The sequence below is a fragment of the Perca flavescens genome, chromosome 22, assembly GCF_004354835.1.
Source record: "Perca flavescens isolate YP-PL-M2 chromosome 22, PFLA_1.0, whole genome shotgun sequence".
Lineage (NCBI taxonomy): Eukaryota > Metazoa > Chordata > Actinopteri > Perciformes > Percidae > Perca > Perca flavescens.
This window is the reverse complement of record NC_041352.1, coordinates 5,727,106-5,749,284: the sequence shown is the minus strand read 5'-3', so window position 1 is coordinate 5,749,284 and position 22,179 is coordinate 5,727,106. Positions and strand designations below refer to the sequence as shown.

The 22,179-nt window shown below is 42.0% G+C and overlaps 1 protein-coding gene across 2 annotated transcripts in view; it reads right to left on the bottom strand.

Annotated features, from left to right (window-relative positions):
• Positions 1 to 22,179, bottom strand: part of mpp7a (MAGUK p55 scaffold protein 7a) — a 161,235-nt gene that overhangs the window by 102,058 nt on the left and 36,998 nt on the right. For both annotated transcript variants that reach the window (XM_028569896.1, XM_028569897.1), the window contains exon 2: positions 19,597 to 19,765. In XM_028569896.1, the coding sequence (XP_028425697.1) occupies positions 19,597 to 19,633 (37 nt within the window). In that variant the 5' untranslated portion in view covers positions 19,634 to 19,765. The remainder of the gene's footprint in view (positions 1 to 19,596; positions 19,766 to 22,179) is intronic.

Below are 22,179 nucleotides of genomic sequence, written 5' to 3'. Positions count from 1 at the left end.
CGTGTAGGTGGCTTGCAGCAAAGTAGGGAGAGGCACAAGTTGTTTACTTGTACTGATGCTGTAACGACAGTAAAGTGAGCACTGACCACTTAACTCATGTTAACATTTAATGTATTTGTTTTGTTGTGGTTTTTGCACTGTAATGACAGTAGTAATACTTTGTTTACTGAATGTCTGAATGTGGATATGTTAAGCACCATTCAATTAAAATGTGACTGTGAACTCAAATAAAACAGCACATAGTAGTTTCTGTATTTATAACCAAAGTATTTATCAGTCATACAGTTAAAATGGGTAAAATGTGAAAAATTGCGTTGCTGGTCGATTTAAGGTGTGCGTCCCTATATTTTCTGCCTGTGCCCCTACAATTTTCAGTTGAGGGCTACAGTGCTTCTACTAAAAAAAGGTTAGTCTGGAGCCCTCAATCAGAAACAACTCCAAAAACTACATTTCAGGCAACTAGAAATTCCACTTTTTGATCAGTTGAAAAGTTCAAGGCTAACCATCTTCTTTACTAAACAGATGGCACACATGCCTTCAGGAGGCTTTCCAGCCACACATCCTTCTTGCCTGTAAACAATTAATTTCTGCTGTAAAGAGCATGTGTTTGAGATTAACAGAACTTTTGAAAGAAGTACTCAAGATGAATTATATGTGGCTGTTTTTTTACACCACTAATCAAAAGTCTTTTCATTTCTATTGTCAAAAATTATGGATGGTTACCAACAGAACCGCTCCAATCCGTCCTTTTTTTCCGTTACCCCTCTGTTGGGTAATAGCACGCTGATCCAATAGTAAAAAGGTGGAGCTAGAAGCACTGCCGTCCGCGTTTGGTGTAGACGTTCCTCTGAATCATTGGTGAAGAGGAAATACAGCGAGAGCTAGATGGAGCAGTAAAAAGGTTTTTCAGCTGGTTTCTCAGCGCACGGCTACCAATGGCAAAAACAATCTCTGTCCACGCAGGAGTTTTCGCTCCAGTAGCAGAACTAATCTCTGTCCATATTAACACATCTGAGAACGCATATCACATGACCATTCACATGCAGTGACATACAGACTTGTGATCATGTTTAGTTAATCATTATATATCAGACTTAATATTTTACATTTGTGAAAATGTTCATTAATATGTATTGTCCCCCTTTTCTTTCAAATAAATAAATAAATAAATAAAAATCATGGATGAATAAGTAAATGAAAATACAGAAAATACTTTGGAGAAAGAAAAACAATGGCCAAAAGTAAGATTAGGGATTTATTTGCTTGGACGGACGACGAAGTGGAACTGTTACTGAAAGGTACGTAAGCCTACCTAGCCAGACTGACGGGCATCGTCGTTTCCAAAGGTCTCAGTTTGTGCCCGTCCAGACTACAAAGCAAGCCAGGAGTTTTCAAACCAAAAGGGGGAACAGCAGCGTCTCTATTTTAGGGGCTCGGAAACGCTGGAGTAGTGTGGACGAGAGGCATAAACACAGAAAAAGATGTAGTAGTGTAGATGTAACCCCTTTATAAATGCACCAGAAAAGCCCTCTAGACTTCAACTCTTCAAACACAACAGCACAGCGGTTGAAACCCTTTGAACTACTACTTATCAGAAACTCTAAACACATTCATGGCGGAGCCATCGTAATGTCAAAACAAACTTGAGCAGCTTGGCTACCTCTCTGAGAGTGTCTTGACTAACTTAGCTCATGTCATGTGGTGCTGCTGCTGCTGCTGCTGGGCAGTCAGATAGATGGAGTGTCATCTGCCACTCTAAACCCTCTGCTTTCCATTTGGAGGTTATTTTGGGGTTTTAGAGATCTTTGAGCAGATGCACAGGATATATCAAGATGATATCCTGCCCTGTTCTTCAGCTCACACCATGGATTCTGTGTAGTGTTAGCGCCTCATAGCTCACTGCTACAACAGCTCTGGTAAGGAAACAAGGAGAGAAAAAGCCATTGAACAAGATAGAGGTTTTAAACACAACACATGTGCACCAGTCACTATAGAGACCGCGTGGTTTTACTCACGCTTGGTGTGCGATATTGTCCCTGGTATGTGATCATCCGACGCTTGGTTCTGTGGTCCTCATTACCAGAACCCTTCTAGCTTTTTAGCTAACGCAAGCCTGGCTTCCTCAGTCATTTACAACTTGGAAATCTCACATAATATATTAAAATAAGATTTAAAGAGACATGGGATGAGGTGAGGGGTGTAGGAAGGGCGGCGAGAGTGTGTGTGTGTGTGTGTGTGGGGGGGAGATATGGTAATGTCATTACAATTGGCAGCGCTGAGATACCGGTAGGAGGGGATGAAGGGAGCGAGGGAGGGAAGGAGAGAGTGAGAGTCCCTAAGCATTATTCTCCCCAGGTGCGAAGTCTTCCCTCCTGTCTACACTCTCAGTGATTCAATTCTTTCTTTTCAATTCTTTATTCTTTCTGACAACAATTCCTCCCCTCTTCATGCTGGGAAAACCTAAAGGATGTATGGTGTATGCCTATAGCACATTATGGGACATAATGGGGGGGAGAGAGAGAGAGAGAGAGAGAGAGAGAGAGAGAGAGAGAGAGAAAAGGCAAGCTACCACTCTGCTCGCCTTCTGGGGTCACTATGTCAGGCTGAACCCTGTGAACCAGAGAAAACCTAGTTTCAAACAACAACAGAAACAGACGTAGAGGAGCCAAGAGCTAAACAAGGACTCTGCAAAGCTGAAATTAAATATAAGAATGTATGGGTGGACAAGCGAGGAGAAATGGAGACGAATGGAGAGAAAAAGGAAATGAGCCAAAGAACAACCACAGTGGTGGTAAAAATCACTGTGTGTGGACACTATAAAAAGTGGAGAGAGAGAGAGAGAACTTAATCCAGGGCCAGATGTATAGGTCTGTAACATCATAGACTTTGTCCAGCACAGACATTGAGAGACAAAATGACGTGGGTGGTTGGGGGGGGGGCAAGAGAGGGAACAAGATAGTGCCAACCCTTTACCACTAAAGGGTGGACCAACTTGTTTCTTGCAGGGCTGGTCTGGCTTCATTTGATTAGTTTTGGCCGGACTATTCTGGACCCTCTCGTGCGGCGGCTATGTGTAGCAGACCTGGCAGTGTGTTGTAGTGGACCACTAGTTTCTGTTGTGGCTGGTTTGAGACCAATCCCGCCCAGAGGTCCTGAAGACCAGCATGATGTTGCGCAGGATGGCCCGAAACAGTCTTTGGAGAAATCAGAGAGGCCGGGGCCTCTGAAGCTTCCCGTACGGAGGAAGTGACCACTTTAACTGCCAAACAGCACTTCCCCTCTCACGCCCACAGCGGTTAAGAAAAAGACCCTTTCAGAACCTCTTTTTATGTAAAACACACACAACACAATCCCAGACAATGAAATACATTAAACACGATACACATCACATTGCTAGTGACACAGGTCAACAACCTCAGTTTTTTTTTTCTAGGGCAGTACAAGTTGAGGAAACGACAGGGATTGATCTAACTACACAGAGTTTGCCTGGGTGGAAAAATATGACCCTTGCCATGATATTGTAACTTTGACACTGTTTACTTACACGCCACACTTGGCCACATGGGCTGCTAGGAGACACATTTATCAGTCTTTCCATAACTTTACATGTTGGAATGTACAGCACATATACTGCGGGACCCCACTTCCATCTAGTGACTGAACTACATACAGAAAGACAAACTGTCTGTCTGGTGAAAATTAACTTGTTCGAATACAGGAAATGAACATTTGGTTTTGACTCAATTTCCTCCCCCCTGCACTTTCTCCCAGGTGCCGAATGAGTTATTGACCTCGCGCATATATCTTTCAGGAACATATAGAGAGGCACAATGTTCGTGAGGCTCACCAGACTGCTGGGGGAATTGTGACAACACAAGGGAGCTTTCTTAGCAGGTCAGTATATCAAACATCGAATTGTGAACACCAGTGCAGTGCCCGTTCAAATCGCTTGGCCTGTGGTACTGCTGTATTTCTCTTTCCCCAGAACCACTGTACCCCGAAATAACTTACAGAAGGCCCCCAAAGCAACTCAACTGTATACTACTGGCTTACTGTGTACTTCTGCTTCAGAGGAAAACATTGTATTACTACATTTACCTGACAGTCAAATGTTACTGGTTACATTGGAGATTCAGATTTTACTCAATAATACTTATAAAATATCACAAATAAAATATGATGTATTATTATCCAGCATTACTGTATATTAGAGTTGAAAGTTCCACCTTGAAAAGACAAAGTCACTTTAAAGGTCCCATTACATGGTGCTCTTTGGATGCTTTTATATAGTCCTTAGTGGTCCCCTAATACTGTATCTGAAGTCTCTTTTATATAGACCTTAGTGGTCCCCTAATACTGTATCTGAAGTCTCTTTTATATAGACCTTAGTGGTCCCCTAATACTGTATCTGAAGTCTCTTTTATATAGACCTTAGTGATCCCCTAATACTGTATCTGAAGTCTCTTTTATATAGACCTTAGTGGTCCCCTAATACTGTATCTGAAGTCTCTTTTATATAGACCTTAGTGGTCCCCTAATACTGTATCTGAAGTCTCTTTTATATAGACCTTAGTGGTCCCTAATACTGTATCTGAAGTCTCTTTTATATAGACCTTAGTGGTCCCCTAATACTGTATCTGAAGTCTCTTTTATATAGACCTTAGTGGTCCCCTAATACTGTATCTGAAGTCTCTTTTATATAGACCTTAGTGGTCCCCTAATACTGTATCTGAAGTCTCTTTTATATAGACCTTAGTGGTCCCCTAATACTGTATCTGAAGTCTCTTTTATATAGACCTTAGTGGTCCCCTAATACTGTATCTGAAGTCTCTTTTATATAGACCTTAGTGGTCCCCTAATACTGTATCTGAAGTCTCTTTTATATAGACCTTAGTGGTCCCCTAATACTGTATCTGAAGTCTCTTTTATATAGACCTTAGTGGTCCCCTAATACTGTATCTGAAGTCTCTTTCACAAAATTCAGCCTTGGTGCAGAATTACAGCCACTAGTGCCATACCCACAATGAGCTTTCCTTAGGATGTGCCATTTATGTGTCTGTAGCTATTGAGGAAGAGAGAGGGGGGCAAGGTGGAGGGTGGGGGTGAGACCTTGACCAACTGTCACTTTGCTCGTTTGAAAGCCATGATGTCTCTCTCTCATGGGTGGGCCAAATTCTCTGGGCGGGCAAAGCAGAGAAAGGGGAGGTAACCTTGCTCCTTATGACCTCATAAGGAGAAGATTCCAGATCGGCCCATCTGAGCTTTCATTTTCTCAAAGGCAGAGCAGGATACCCAGGGCTCGGTTTACACCTATCACCATTTCTACCACTGGGGGACCATAGGCAAGCTGGGGGAACACATATTAATTTTAAAAAATCTCATAAAGTGAAATTTTCATGCCATGGGACCTTTAAGGACATTGTGCTGATAATGCCTCTCTTTCACTCTTCACTTGAAGTAAACATTTAATAAAAAAAAAAAATGTTTTAAGTACTTTCTTCTACCACTGCCAACACAAACATCGACAACCCAAAACGTTTTAGTACAGTTTTAGTCGATGACAAGTCATTGCATTTTAGTCTACTTTTATTAATTACTTTTAGTAAAACTGTCTTCTCCCTGTATTTGTCAGCTTTTTAATGTAGGCTTATTCCTGTCAAATATGATATCATTTTATATTTAACATTTCAGTTAACCTAGCCTCGACAAAACCAATCATTTTGTCATTTTGGTCAAACTGATTTCACATAAGATTCTATCGGATATATCTTATAATTATCTGATGAAAAACAGATGCCTACCAACCCCTTCACCGGTTTAACTGAGATAGATAACTCAACTGTCCTACGGTTACAGACATGTAAACTAAGCACAGACAGTAGACTGTCCTGCGGTTATACAGACACAGAAAATTGCTTTGTTCGTGGACCATTTAGCGGCAAGGAACAGAGGTGTGGGCATAGCTTCTGAACACTGCCAGGTGAGGTGATTGACTTAGTATAATATGATGATGCAAGGGCAATTTGTACAAAAAAAAAGAAGCAGCTGCAGACGGTGTAGCCTAGTCCACTTAAGTCTTGATTTACCTCCTTATTATCTATCTGAGAGAGAAGGAAAGGCTGCCTCAAGCATAGCAAAGAAAGACCGAGAGCAAAAGAAAATGAATTGAAGCAAGAATCAGCGAAGGTACACAACATGTGAGATACACACTGACATAAATAACATCTGATTAAAGCATGTGTGTAGTCAGAGGAAGAATGATGACACTAAAGACAAAGAAACACAATGAAAAGAGCGAGGAGTGATGGCTTTATGCAACAGCAAGAAATTGCACTAATGTCAAAGACGTTTTCGTCCAAAGGGAGAAACCCAAGACAGACAGTGGGTGGGAAGATGGATTTAACCTGAATCAGGTGCCAAACTAAAGGGAAAGTGTTCAGGGCCTTGTTCACAGCCAACACCGGACTGATATGTCATCAGCCCACTGCCGCCATACAGATTCTGTTCTGTCCTGAAGACTACCAGCGCCTGACCCCTTTAAAACCATTCTTTCTACTTAAGTATGGATAGTAGGGCATTTGTTGCCTGGATTAAGTGACCATTTGACTGTTGCAGCACCACCTACCAGAAATGATATAGTATTAAAAGATGCATTAGTTGAGCAGACGCTGTGATCTTTAAACATAACTTACAAAAGCCCAGCAGCGTTCTACTTGGGAAATAACAGTGGTAGATCATAGATCATGTAGAGAAGTAATATATAACACTGGCCCATGAACTCAACTGCTGGATTCCGTGCTCCGTTCAAGTCCACAAGCCTCCCATTACCAGTTACTAAGACCAAACCAATTCTCCACATTAAAAAAAGGTCAGGGGACTGAGCCGTCCAATACCATCTTCAATGATATTTCAGTGTCACGGTCTCTGAATAACTCCAATCGTTTGGGAGGGGGAAAAAAAGAGCGAGTGGCTTTTGCAAGATGTTAGTTAGGGCTCCACGGCATGGAAAATGACTTCAGCAAGTACAGTGGGCCGGTCCAGGTGCAATCAACCATCACTCCGATCATATATCGACTGTTTCACTACCGCAGGCTGAACTCTGGATGTGTGTCATTTCAGGGCCTATAAAGAATCTGTGGCCCTTGCTGAGATCATGCTTCATTCAGGGGAAGCAAAAAGAATCTAGGTTGCAGGACCTTATCAAAGTTGCATTTCAGAGCCAGGACAGGCCAAGCTTTTCAAAAAGGATTTACTTTATTTCATCTTATTTTCAACATGCCATCGAATATCACGTAGCAAGTGCCTCGCCCGTCCTCTGCTCCATGCTTCGTCACACCTTTACACTTCAAAGGGCTGTCAGCACATTGAAAACAGAGCTCAGGACAAAAGTACAAGTCTAATCAACATAATTGAATGCATATAGTCTGCAGGATCCGTCAGCACCCTGAAGAGCCAGCAGTGTTTTCAGCTACAATGGTTTTAACAATCACACTGCAGACAAGTTGAGGCTTAAGTAGAAGCACCTGCACCACTGGAGTGAAGTAATTTATAGGGAACTTGGTATCTAGTCCAGATCTGTGTAGCTAAACTTCACAAATGATATATAATGTAAGGAAAGATACAGGAGATAGGGAGAGAAATTAAATTTAGAGGAAAGACGAAAGGTTCAGAATATCTGGGCAGACAAAAAGATGATGACAGAGACAGTACCATAAAGACAGATATATGAGATGTGGAAGATGGAGAATACAGCGGAGTGCCAGGCTAGTGTTTGTTGGATGCTGAGATGTCTGCCTCCGATTTCTGTGGGAAGGCTAAGTTTGGTAGTGGCCATCCAGAACTTCTCTTTCCCAAGATGGAGATGAAAGGCCGCTGTTTGGCTAAGCTTAGATTTGTCCTAACATGGTAGACAAAACACAGAAACCACAACAAGCTAGCCACGTCCGAATGACCTGCCACCTCTGCTTATCGTGGCAATGAAACAGCAGCAGACTGACATTCATGTTCTGTCCGAAGCCGTGGCCAGCTACTTGTTTCAAGTATCAATACCACTTGAAAAGCTTAATTTTGATCATACATTAATAGCGGCACTTGTGAAAATTTTCTGCTTTAAATTTACACTAAATCTTTCGCCGTGTCACTCTCAAAGTTGCAAGCTATTACTCAACATCCCGTTGCCTGGTTGTCTAATAGAGCACATGGTCTGTGAAGCTGTTTTCAGGTTCTTTCTTAATGCAAGTGAGCATGTCCTGCCTGCCAATGACCGATTTAGTAGCCTGTGTGCTTTGGATGGGAACAGTGGAGGATGTCATCCTACCTCAACAAAAAGAGAAAGAATTTTTCGTATTCAAACAAATAAAAGTCATCATTCCTCACTCTCAGTCGCACTCACTTGATTTCTTTCTTTTACATCTGCTTGCTTTGACTGTTGTTTTTTTTTTTTTTTTTCTAGAATGATGTGGAAATTTTTGTTCTGATGTAACTGGAAACAGGGAGCTCTTCCAGTGGCAACAAATCCTTGTGTTTCGGTACCGTTTCACTGCAGCACAGAGCTGGCTACTGGCTGAGGACCACGACAAATGGCTGGACGCTCCCAGAGGAACCCCCCCCCCCCCCGCCAAAGTCCTCCCTAAGTCTGATGTTGATGACGGCCAAGCCCAGATGCTCTGGATTCTTGACATCAGGACGAAAAAATGTACTATATGCCATATGTTTTTTTTTTTTTGTCAAGGTAAACCCTTGACAAAAAAACCCACCATATGGCCATATTCTTATCACAACGCTCATATGATTCAGAGATTTGTGTTTGTATGTATGCATTTGTCATACACAGGAGCATGTGTATGTGTGTATGTGGAAGCAAGAATGCAAGAAAGTTGCGAAGTGCCTCACCATAGACATATCTGCTTCTCATTGCTCACAATCATTATAGAGCCATCAGCTTTTTCCAACAGGGAACGATTGGAGAGCATAAGATGGCGGAATCGCTCATCAATCGCTCCCAGCACAAACATGCACACATGCAGCCAGTAAGTTATTAGCCTATCTGGTAAAAGCATTGTCCCATCACAAGATTTCCATGTGTAGTCTTTAATGCGAGTGTCGCCCACCTCCTCCGCAGCTGTGCATCGGCTGAACCACCCTTATCTTTAAATGCTGTGCGGGGGCCGTAAACCTTGATAGTACACGCAGGTACAGCTTGGAATAACACTGTTAACTTTAATAAGGTTAATAAAAGGGCATCGGGGTCTTTTGAAGTGCCTGTTTGAGAGTGTGTGCACAAGGATTTAGGCTGGTCTCAGGTGTATGGTTTAAGGGGCACCATGCAGAGACTGTAATGGCACATGGGGGGCTTGTCAGCAAACGGTAGACTCTGTAGCAGAATTGGGCAAGCCAGTCAGTCAAAACCAACCAATTTCCAACCACAACAATTTAATTAATCACACCAATAAGAGCAGTGATGGCCACAGTTTTTTTGTCACTCAATAAATAACCAAGATTTCATGTATGTTCTTGAGTGTTTAGTTCAATAAACTGAATGTCAGCTTTCTTAGAAAATGCAATGACGTCACCGGTTTGTAAATTACCTTATACATCTTGTTTCTATACTGTACTATATTCTTGTTATTTATCCGCTGACATATATGCTGCTACTGATTAATCTGCGATAAGTTAACATCAGCCGTAATATCTGTACAGCCAATTTGTCAGTTGCGCTCTACTGGAATTAGATTAATATGAATTTCTATGCAGACTAGGGGTGTTGAAATTAATCATTACATCGATGCATCGCGATGTGGACATGGAGGATTCTGCGTCGATACAGTGACAGACCATAATCAATTGTTGCCTACTGATGTTACTTGTTAATTTTCCGGTTTCCGTTTTTTTTTTTTTTTTTTAAGAGCAGATACAATAAAATAGGGAGTTCATATATAGGACTGCTTGAATTTGTTGAAGAAAACCTTGTGTAGCAATAAATAATAATATTGAAGAGGTGACGCATCGTGATGCATCTGAATATCGGATCGGATCGTTGACAGGATAATCGTAATATAAACACGAGACCAGTGAAGATTCACACCCCTAATGCAGACAAATTTTCCTTTGAAATTCCAACTTTTGGGAGAAAAAAAAAATATATTCAAATGTAAATAGTAATGCAATGCTATGAGCGCAACAGCCAATTGAAGTAGTTTTTCTTGTGATCTAGCAGAGGGCGCCTTTAAAATTCACAATAAGCTTGAGCTATTGCATGTCCTACTGACCTATCAGTAAACTAAGCTAATAAATAAAAATGGAGGACAGTAGTGAGCAAAGCTTTGCTGATGCGATACTAAAGCATCTGAGAAGCAGTGTACACTACATAGTACTAGTGTACCTACCTTTTGGCCTCCTAAAAGCTCGTAAAAAAGGCTATCACCGATAGGATAGAAAGGGTCATATGCAAGAATATGCAGCCCAATGGCATTGTTTCAGTAGAAGCTTTTTAAGACAGAACTGGATCCACAATATAAAAGTTTGAATATAAAAAAAGTCATACATTTTAGTTTGAACTTTTTGAACACTGACTTTTTGAAAAAGTGAGCAAGCAAACCTTGTATTAGACGTATCTGAAATACAAACATATGTGAAACTAGAGATAGCAACTTATCGCCCACTACTAAACAAGAGATTTATGTCTAGAATTTCCTTGCGATGTCTCCGGCTCTAAATCGCCGATATCACCCCGTTCTACCTCTCCCCCACAAATGAACTATTCTACCACAAAACTGCAATCACATAACTGCAGAAGCAGGGAGGAAATGGGGCTACAAGGAGCAAACACCCACTCTCACTCCAGGAGGCTCACTGAACTCTGAATGGCATAAACCAGATGTTGTATGTCTGAGGGTTTCAACTGACAAAGCCCCCTCATCTGCAGACAGCGAGCTGCTATTACTGTACAACCCTCATCAAGTCATGGGGCAAGTTATTACTGAAGTCCCACGCATCATTGCATATGGAGACATTTTTAGACATGCGGAACTGTTTGCAGTAGACAGTCAATTTAATTGTCATTCATTTCAATAGCACGCAACAATGACAAACTTTGCCAATGTTGTCATTTTGAAATTCAACATTCCCATTTTCTAGATTAGTGGTGTTGTGTCACTGTACATGTTAATGAGTCTCTTCAGCATAGAGGCGGCAGTTTGTCACTGAGGTTGATTGTACGTCCTATGATGCCGTAGGGGTAGGTAGAAGTTTTTGGTAGTGTAACAGACAAAATTATAACTGCAATGCTCAGTAGCACCACAAAGGTGGTGCCCTCCATTGTCACTATGGTGATGTACTAGAGTGAAGAGGTGCCGCTGCAGTCTTGTCTCCTCGAACCGACCCACATCAAGAGAGACTTCAGTAACAAGTTGGTGCAGGTTCTGCTTTGTTTTACTGCTTACAGTACGATAGGTAAATATAGCGCCAGGGACAGTGACGGACTGGGAACAAAAAACGGCACTGGCCTTTGCAAAACACCGGCCCTATTTTTGTCAATAACGTAGCTTGGAAATTAGGAACTCTGCCTTCCGAGTTAATCTTTCCACGCACCTCGCTGCAGTACAATCAATATCTGTGGCTGCATGCATAAAACAACTTATCAAAATGAACCAAAGACATTATCAGTAGTGGCCCATAGGGGGGCGGCCCTTCTGGCATTTGCCCAAATTCCAGATGGCCAGTCCGTCACTGGCCGTGGAGACCTGGCATTGTATGGTCGATGTTGTAGAATAAAATGTAGAATCTCCGATCAGTTGTCTGTCGACTCTTTGAGTTAACCAGCTAACTGCTAGCTCTCTCCACCCACACCATTCACGTTACAGTAGGCCACAATATAAATTCAGCAAAACACGAACATCACAGTGTAAACCAAATACAAACTTTTCGAAACTTAACCTTGGAGCTCAGTAGGGAGATAAATGATGGCGTGTAGCAGACAGCGAGGAGTGGGCTGGATTTGTCTGTCTGAAGATCCCAGAGTGGGAGCTGAAATAAACGGAGATGAGCCGAGCCAAACTGAGCGGAGGCGTAACAGTTATCTGTCCCAGACTGAGCCCACAACAAAACTCAATCACGGCTGAACAGGAGGAGAAATGACTTAACACCAGCTGTCTGGAAGAGAGAAAAGACCTGGAGAGCAGCTGCATAGCTTTTTTAAGACCAACCCAACGTCAAAGAACTAGTGTTGACCAAGTCCGACAGTTGCGTCGCCTCACGCCGCCTGTGTCTTGCAAAAAATGGCATTTGAACACACTGCAAGGACTACAGTCGACGGCCACCTAGCATGCACGTTCTGCACCTGTGTGAGAGTCAATCATTCTACGTTCCAGCAGGCAACTGTAGTCGTTATTTGCCATTCAAAAAGGGAAATTGAAAGACTGAGGACTGCAAATATACAAACTGTTTGCCCACCTGAATCAAGCTAATCAGCTGGTCTTTAGTTGCTTCATTCCAGACGGCCGTGTCGTCGTGAAAATATTCAGCCGTCTGCTACTTAGCTGGTTACACAGGGCTCGACAGTGCGAGCGTACCACCCGCATTTGCAGATATGCCGTTTAGAAGCTCCCATGAACTTCACTAAATTTTTGTATGAATTTGTTGTCTTTGGGCGCCTGGGTAGCTCATATACAGTATATTATACATATTCGGCTCGCAATTACATTAGATTGCAGCAAGCATTGTCTGTGCGGTGTTTTGAAAAGTGTAACCACAGTTGCAACCGCTTTATCAGCATTGCCCTGACTAACTGTGACTTAAACAAGCTGCAGAGGCGCCATAGTCTCGCTACTTCTCCACCAATCAGCTTGAAGTGGTAACCTCAGCACCATTGCCCATAGCCTCGTCCCCAACTCGTCCACATCTCTGGCCAGACCTTCATTAGGACACACTCAGTGGTGAGCGAAACCAAAGAAAAGGGTCAGACACCGAGCTGTAGCCAAGCCAAAGTAGACCACTTTTTAATGAATTAACTTTATCGGTTATCGGGCAAATAAAACGCCGATACAGATAATCTGCAAACTGCCGATAATCGTCCAGGACGTAAAATTGGTCTATCCCTACTTCAGACCCATGCTCATCTTGAGGCGACGAGCTAAAGTATATTTATTTATAACGTTACAGTATTTATTTAACCCTACAAAAGGACAAGAAATAATTTAAGACCTTTGTAAACAAAATGTAATACTTTGTAAACAAAATTCAATACTTTGTAAACAAAATTCAATACTTTTAAAAGGCCTTAATTTTAGAAAATTCAATTTTTTTTTATTCACAATTTAACACACAAAAGCTAAACATACAAGACATACAAGACATACTCCAAAACACAGCCACAAAAAACAATAAAGACAAAAAACAAAAATCTAAAGAAAAGAAAATTCAATTTAAGACGTTTTTTTAAATACTTTTAAGACCCCGCAGGAACCCTGGTTAAACTTTGCAATCAATCCGCGGTTCACATGCGTGCTGAACCGTGCGGGGATCCATAAGAATCATGGATCAACTAAGGTCCATTACACCATTACTGTATATTCAATGTCATTGACAATTAATTGATCAATAAAAACATTTATTTCAAAATAGAAAACGTTACACTTCATAACGTTTCGTATTCATATCACGTGGGCTGGGTTCCTGATTGACTTGGCATTTGGTCCGGATGCAGACCTTGTTCCGGTCCTTGAGATGCCCTGCCTTAGAGTGTCTGTTAGTACAACGGAACGCTTAAAAAGGCATCTTTAGGCGAAAAAAAAAAGTACTTTCATAAAGTGTAAACACACTGAAGATACACGCTCGCTCTCCACATGAACATATACAGATTTAACAGACCGCAGAATGCAATGACCAATCAGAATCAAGTATTTCTGTGTAAAAAATCTGTATAAACAGACCGTTATCATGGATGGAGTTCTGATCATAGACTCTAGAAGGCCATTTTTAAATCAATAAAATTGTTTTTAAAACAATATTGGTGCTCATACGAAGCTCATACAGATCAATGGATCACAAAGGAAGAGAGGGTGAAGGAAACGGGGAGAGCTAATGTCGCTGAAGGCAACAGTGCAAACAGAGCAGGAGTTAGCTCCATGGTTAGCTCACTCACCGAGGCGACCTGGATTCCCCTGGAGAGCCTTGCTCATAAGTGGTAAAGTTAAGGGGATGCAGGCGTTCTCAGCGGGTTGAGAAGCAGTGTTATATACGGGATAACGTAGAGCGGGCCGGTCATTCCTGCGAATTAGAACCCCAACAGGCTGATGCAGGACCTTGATGCAAAGGAGCTAATCTTGTGCGATTGCGTGTGACCTCTCTCTGTCTCCAGATAACATTCTAATGTACATTGGCTTTTTTCTTCCTTCCAATGTACCAGATAGGTTTGCTAGACAGAGTGTGTCCGAGAGGGGCCAGTTAGCCTTTGGAGGGCTTTGTATGGATGGTGTGCCTTTTACCTTGCTGTTATAGCACAGACATTTCCAAGTTTGACATCCATCCATCCATCAAACCATCCATTCAACCATCCATTCATCCATCCATCCTCTTTATGCGCTCCTACATTTTTCAACTTGGGAGCACACATGCTCCTTGGGATAAAAGTTACCGTCAAGACCTGTAAGTACAGGGTTTATGGTCCCTCACCTCACTCCCTGCCGGGTAGAGAGCAGACATTGGGAGATGGACAAGCTAAGCAGGGTAGCTAGCTAGCTAGCTTGTCCATGCAACAGGGAGTGAAGCAGAGGGACAAACCAGTCTGCTGTAACCAGCTAATAGCAGATGGCTGGCTAGTGAGCTGGCTTGCTAATTCCACCCTGCTTTCATGCAACACTGGATACAGAAAATGAGCCGAACAAAGATGCCACTGATCTGGCGATAGCAATGTGCTTACCTACGCTGTGACAGGACTGTGTGAATGAAACTACATTAAGTTATTAAATTTGACTGATTTAGCAGCCGGCCAGCTGGCTAGTTAGGTAGGTAGCTTGCTAGGGGGCTCCCTTCTGAGAGAGGGAGTGTGGTCTACAGTCTTTAAATTAAGTATATGATATAGGACAGTATTATTATTATCTTTTAAAAGACAGATTTATGTTGAAATAAACATACCTATACAATTAGTTATGTATCTCATTGTACGTTTGTCATAATGTGCAAAAATAGTTCGAACCTCTGTGTCAATTTTGAGATGAAGATGAAAAATCAGAAGAGCCTTCTGTGTGTGCCCTCTTGACTTTAGTGGTTTGCTTTCCGCACTTTTTCTTCTCGTGCAATGATTGTCTTAAGCTAAACAGGTATTGCTCTCAGTTATTGGCTGATGGTCTAGTGAGCCAGGGCCTTTAGACTTATTATCTCTGTGGACACGCTCCCTATTAACATCCCTGTGTTTGCACAATATAAAAGCAAGTTAGTCTCTCCTTGGCTGCCTTGTTAGAATGTGACTTAATGTGTGTTTGTGTATTAGATCCCAAAAATAGACGTCGACAAAATGTCACATAAAGCATGGGGCGCAGGGCTTTCTGGATTTTGAAGGCTGGAGAGTAGGGGTCGGATAAATTCAAACAAAATGTTTCATACACCAAGAGCATTGCCAGTATCATCAACTAAAGACAAGTCATTCATCTGCTTTCAAAGAATTTATGAAAAACCTAAAAGACACAGTGAAATGAGTCCAGAGTAACCCAATCACCAGGACACTCTCTCCAGCACTCCTCACGGTCACATTTTAAGGCCAGTTTTCCAAGATTTTATTGTTTTTCAAGTTTATTTTCTCACTTTTTGGTTTCATTTATTAGAAACTAATTCACATAGAGGCCAGTTGTTAGTTTGGGCCAGAAAGAGATGGTATGATCTTACATGTGCCCTCCTTTTTCTGCCCATGTGTTTGCTCTCCAAACACTCCAATAATGAGCATTTTAATAAAACACACACACCCCAAATCTGTTAATGAAATAGGAGAGCTGCTACTAAATTTTTTTTTTAATTAATGATAATAATTTCTCCATTATGTTAAAAGCACCAGGACAGTACTTCATCTTGTGTGTATGTGTGTGTGTGTGTGTGTGTGTGTGTGTGTGTGTGTGTGTGTGTGTGTGTGTGTGTGTGTGTGTGTGTGTGTGTGTGTGTGTGTGTGTGTGTGTGTGAGTGTGTGGAGAGGGTGGTGTTTTGGGGTCTGCAGGATTTCTAGAGAAAAGAAGCTAAGGTACTGGCGAGATACAGTAATGTATCTGTAATTATTGGCAGCCACCACATGTGGAGGAGGTATTGTTAGTCTCTGTGGATTTATGCTCGTCTGCAGAGGTGTTGCGAACTACATGCCAAATCTCCAGTGCGTAGAGCGTGCTGCTACAGCTGATGTGGACGTCCTCTAGATTATTACCTCTAGTCATTTAATAAATTATTTGTGCTTTGACGATGCACCTATGGCTTGACACCATTTCAATACATCCATATGTTAAAGCTAGTGAGTGAAGAACCCTAAATACAAATGAACGTCCTTGCCAAACAAGTTCACACTGATTAAACTTATATCCGGAGTTGTAAGGTCAGGTATTTGTGGCGACATTCCTGGGCTGGTGCACCGGAAGGATGCCGATAGGGCTCATTTGTACTTGGAACGAGTAGTTTATTATCTCCATAATAGTCTGGATCGACGACGCTTCATTTACTGGAACATCCGGCGCCGCTGGATATTCCGCCGGAGTGTGGCTGCCAATATATATATATATATATATATATATATATATATATATATATATATAGATATAGATATAGATATAGATATAGATATATAGATATAGATATATAGATATATAGATATATAGATATATAAATAAATAAGGTCTATCTGTAATACTGTGTTGCATAGTGGCATATAATCAATGAAAAATTATGCTGTATGGCAGAAAAAAAAAATCTGTATTAGGGTTACTAAGTATAATTTTTTGACATTGTATGACTTACAATTACTCTCAAACGCACGTAATATCTATTGTTTCCCATGTTGTGTCAAAATATGATATGACGCCATTGACAGGCGACCAAACGAAATGTCAGAAATAAAATTTAGATTTCTCTGGGTTTGAAAATTGTTGGAAACATTTGGGATAATGTAAATACACAACTCAACAAAATCTATAACATAGGCATAGTCTTTTTTAGACATTTCAATGCAGAAGTATTACATATATACCTTATACCTGTAATGCAGCCTTTGAAACCAGGATGAGACAACTACAGTATAACTTAGTAATAACACAGAATCAGAGTAATCTACTAAGAGAATATTAGTAGAGGAGGAGAGGTATATGGAGAAGCAATCATTCCTTCCTATATTTTTGGCAAGTTGCTTTCTTTATTACACTGTTTAAAGTCTCAAGTGCTAAGTTCAGACCAAGAACAGATGTAGCTAAAAAAGTTTGTCTTTTGCAGCACACCATGAATACGAATGAATATTTTCCTCATGCTAACTAGTTTTATCTCTTAATTCAACAGCATTAATATGATACCAAGAGTAATGCTATCAGTATTTTTGTGTAAATGTTGGTACAATGTGGAGTAGTCCCAATGCCAGGCCGGCCGCAAGTATTTGTGACTTCCCCAGGCCAGGAGATCAGTGACCTAATGTTGATCCATAATGCTCATCGTGTTTCACCTGCACGCACAACTTCACAGGACCATCAAGGGGGAAGCAGAGGAGATGGGCTGGAGGAGTCTTTACGTGTTTTATTTGGAAACTTGAGCCCTTGCCGGTAATTGCCCAAAATGACTCTAATCGTAATTGACGGTCTGGCTTTCTACTTTGTCTGCACAAATTTCCAGGATGACGGGGGCTACAGTAACTCTGTTAAAAGTCTGGACGCAGAAAGGAACACACTCTTTATCCATCAGGGCAGGACATAATGTCTGTCATCCTTTTGTCCTTTGCTATCCTGCGCTTGTTGGGTCCTCTGCATGTGTGTGTGTGTGTGTGTGTGTGTGTGTGTGTGTGTGTGTGTGTGTGTGTGTGTGTGTGTGTGTGTGTGTGTGTGTGTGTGTGTGTGTGTGATGATGTAGCCGGACATTAAGCCAGTCTGAGAGGAGAATAGTGCTCCTGGGGGGAGATGTGGTGATTTCTGGCAGCTGTCTCGGTGTTGAAAAGCTTGATGCGTTTCTCATTCAGACATCACACGCTCATCCACAAACACTCAGTCCTCAGAACAGACCAGAGAGAATGAGTATGGTACACATATTTGGACTAGAGCTGGGCAATACATCGATATTATATCAATATCGTGATATGAGAGTAGATATCGTCTTAATATGGCATAAGTGTTGTCTTTTCCTGGTTTTAAAGGCTGCATTACAGTAAAGTGATGTCATTTTCTGAATTTACCAGACTGTTGTAACTGTTCTATTATTTGCCTTTACCCACTTAGTCATTATATCCATATTACTCATGATTATTTATCAAAAGTCTCATTGTGTAAATATTTTGTGCAAGCACCAATAGTCAATACTACAATATCGTTGCAGTATAGATAGAGGTATTTGGTCAAAAATATCGTGATATTTGATTTTCTCCATATCGCCCAGCCCTAATTTGGACATTACTTTTACTCTTGGTTGTTAAACTGTAAATGTGCACGGTGCGAATATTTGCAATGCTGTGTTTTTCATTTGGCAGGGAACTAATCTCGCATCGCCACAGCGCTATGTGGAGTAAAATATAGGAGAAAAAAAATTGATTGCATTTCTTTAAACCAATCACAATCGCCTTGGGCGGTGCCGAGTTCGGATGCAGCGATGGTGCCTCTGCAAAATAGTCTCAGGAAGGAACTTGTTTAGTTTGGAACATTTCCACCCCACAAAGAAAACGCCACATAAAATATTAGATAAAGTTAACTGTTGACACAATACAGTAATGTGAGCTATTTAAAATTAGCTGGATACATGGTTAAACGTAATTTGCTTTTACCAGTGTATCAACATTTGTACATCGGTGCCAACATGCCCCAAAATGTCCCAGTTAGATTGTAAATGCCAAGAAATTTACATTCATCCGGCGAAAACAAATAAGCCGGCCTGCCTTATTGCACGATCCAAAATTTCCTTCAAAACTCGCCATTTTTAGTGTGTGGCTTGCTAGCTTTGAAGGTTGTTTCACGTAGCAAAGGGATTTTGAGAACGGCAACACACAAAGAGTGGACATCCTGCGTGTGGAGTCACACGCCAGATGTCGGGCTTTATCTTGGAAACATACTTCCGCTGATCCAGACTAGCAGGGAACAATATTAAATGAAAATGTTTTTTTTTTAGCCTCAAGACAAGTTCAGAAAAAAACATTTCTAATTTGAAATTAAATTTAAAGGATGGCATGCCACCAGGATACACCGACTCTTAAAGAAAAGTATATTCATTTTTAGGCTAGGATCACACTTGGTGCTTGCATTCATTTTTGTATTCGTTTGTGTACTGATGATGGACATGAATATGCAAATCTTCAAAATTACTTTTTAGGAGTGCATTTTACTGGTTTTGTGTGTTGTGCAGAAATAATTGTGTTTCAGATTGTGTTCCTGGCCTGGTCTGTACCTGGCTCGTGGCCAGCTCCGGTAGCCAGGGCAGGCATGGCTCCTGCCGGCTGCTTCCTGGTTCCCCTCAGGCTGTGGAAATTAGCAGCGGGGCGTCAGAGTCGTGATCTCCTAGGCAGTTCTCCCAAGGGTCCAGCTGTATCGGAGGACAGGCTTTATGCCATTGAGCCCTGCAAGAGAACAAGATTTTAGAGCCTACTTGTCAAAAGGCAAAATGAATGCATGTACATGTGTGTCAGTCAGTTAGTGTTCTGTGTTATGGTATCTCATAGCTACCTGTAGCCATGGATATTCATATCCACCATAATAGCAAATATATGCATTTGTGTGTAGGCGAGCCAGCGATGGACAGTGAATGACTCACTGTGTGTGTGTGTGTGTGTGTGTGTGTGTGTGTGTGTGTGTGTGTGTGTGGACAGTTGGTTCTCAGTGTTTACAACCCAACACTTTTTTCCTAAGTTGCTGAACATCCTGCTTTGTACATGAGCCAACATCATCTCACCCGTAGCCCCTACACATACACTCCGAGACATAAATCCAACACACACACACACACACACACACACACACACACACACACACACACACACACACACACACACACACACACACACACACACACACACACACACACACACACACACACACACACACACACACACACACACACACACACACACACACACACACACACACACTTTATTCAGTGTCCAGCGGAAACAAGGGAAACTTTATCTGCTGAGGGGAAAGTACGCGAGCGAATGCAACAGACCTGTGAAAGATCAAACAGGTGTGGAAAAGCATCGCTTCGTAAATAATGGCGCTCAACTGGAAAGCCAGATAGAGCAGGAACAGGAAGAAAGAGGATGTAGAACACAAATAAAAAGCCTGTGGCTCATTGAAATTTCCCCCTGCAGTGGATGAACATGTGCGGACACACATAGTATAGGGTGTAATACTCCTAACCCCAACAGGAGGGAAATGGCTAATATGTATTCATTTGGACAAGACAGCCTGATAGAGTGCAGAGCAGAGCTGACTTAAGACTTGGAGTCAGACTTAAGTAAGAAAAATAAGGACTTGAGAGTTGATGTGACTGGACTGAGACGTTACTTGCTTTAGATAAATAGTCAGAACGACAATTAATCATGCACACCCTGCATAGCCACATAGCTTGATTAAAAACTATATTAATGACATTGAAAGCAAAATGCAGTATCAATTTCATTCCCCCTTCCAGACATAGACTTGCATCTGAACTTGCTTAGTTGCTTAGTAAGACATGACTTCACCCAAGAAAACATATTAGAAACAACCTAGTCTCGCATTGCCTGACCTTCCTCCACAGCATTGCGGAAGAGGGTCTGGCTTGTCCACACAGCATTCTGGAATGGGAGAGAAAAGTGCTCTGGTTTATTGGCATTTCTTTAAACAAATCACAATCGTCTTGGGCGGTGCTAAGTGCCGCACGGAGCCCCGGTGCCTCTGCAAAATAGTCTCGGGAAGGAACTTGTTTTGGTGGAACGTGTACGTTCAAAAGTTGTTTTAGTCGTGCAACAGAAAACTCAGATTGGACAGATAGTCTTGCTAGCTGTCTGGATTTACCCTGCAGAGATCTGAGGTGCAGTTAACCATAGTCCTCATAAATCCACCAGAGTTTAAAATTGAAAATTTTGGAAGGTAACGGACATCCAGCTCAAGAGAAGGACCTAAAGCAGAATTTCCGGCGGCACCGGAGCAATACCAGAAGCTGAAGGTCGTTGATATAGACTAGAAACAACCCAAAAGCTGGATCATGTCTATGTAGCTTGCAAAATAGGTGAGACCTTGTCAGATCTTCAGCCATGAACGTGTCTTTGTGTTTGTTAACTCCTTTGAAGCGACCGTGTGCTGGTTTTGCCCTAGTATGTGCTGCTGTTGCTGCAGGGTGGCTAGAAGACTGAAATCGCTGTATGAGCAGTTTAGGGGTCTCAGTTGACGACCCTCGCCCCACACACCATCCACCCTTCCCAGGCCTTGACTCAGTCACAGCCCATCTTATGGCGTTTTTCATTACATGGTACCTGCTCGACTTGCCTCTACTCGCCTCTTTTGGTTTTCCATTATGAAAAAAAGTCCCTGGTACATGCCAACAGGTCCTTTTTTTAGTACCACCTCCGTCGAGGTTCCAAGCGAGCGGAGGCGATACCAAAAGGTGACGTGAAAACCTGCAGACTACTGACTGGTCAGAAAGAATCATCACCGATCACTGCGTCATCATTGCTAGCGACAGATGGGGGTGTAGTGAACAAACCCACCGTTTTTTAAATAGTTTAGCCAGCGGTGTTTTGGTTTTTTTGCTGCCTCCAGCTTCATTTGAAACAAAATGTGTCTTCTGGCTGTGGCGACAACAACACACCTTCAACGTTCTGTGTGTGTGTCGCGTTAGGTCACGGCAGTGACGACCAGCCACGCCCTCATGCGTTACTCAATCTGCAATGGAAAAAGGAGGACAGGGCACCGCGGCCGAGTCGAGTCCAGCCGAGCCGAGTAGAGCCGATACTAGCAGTGGGTAAGCGCCAATGTTGAACCTTCTTCCCAATGC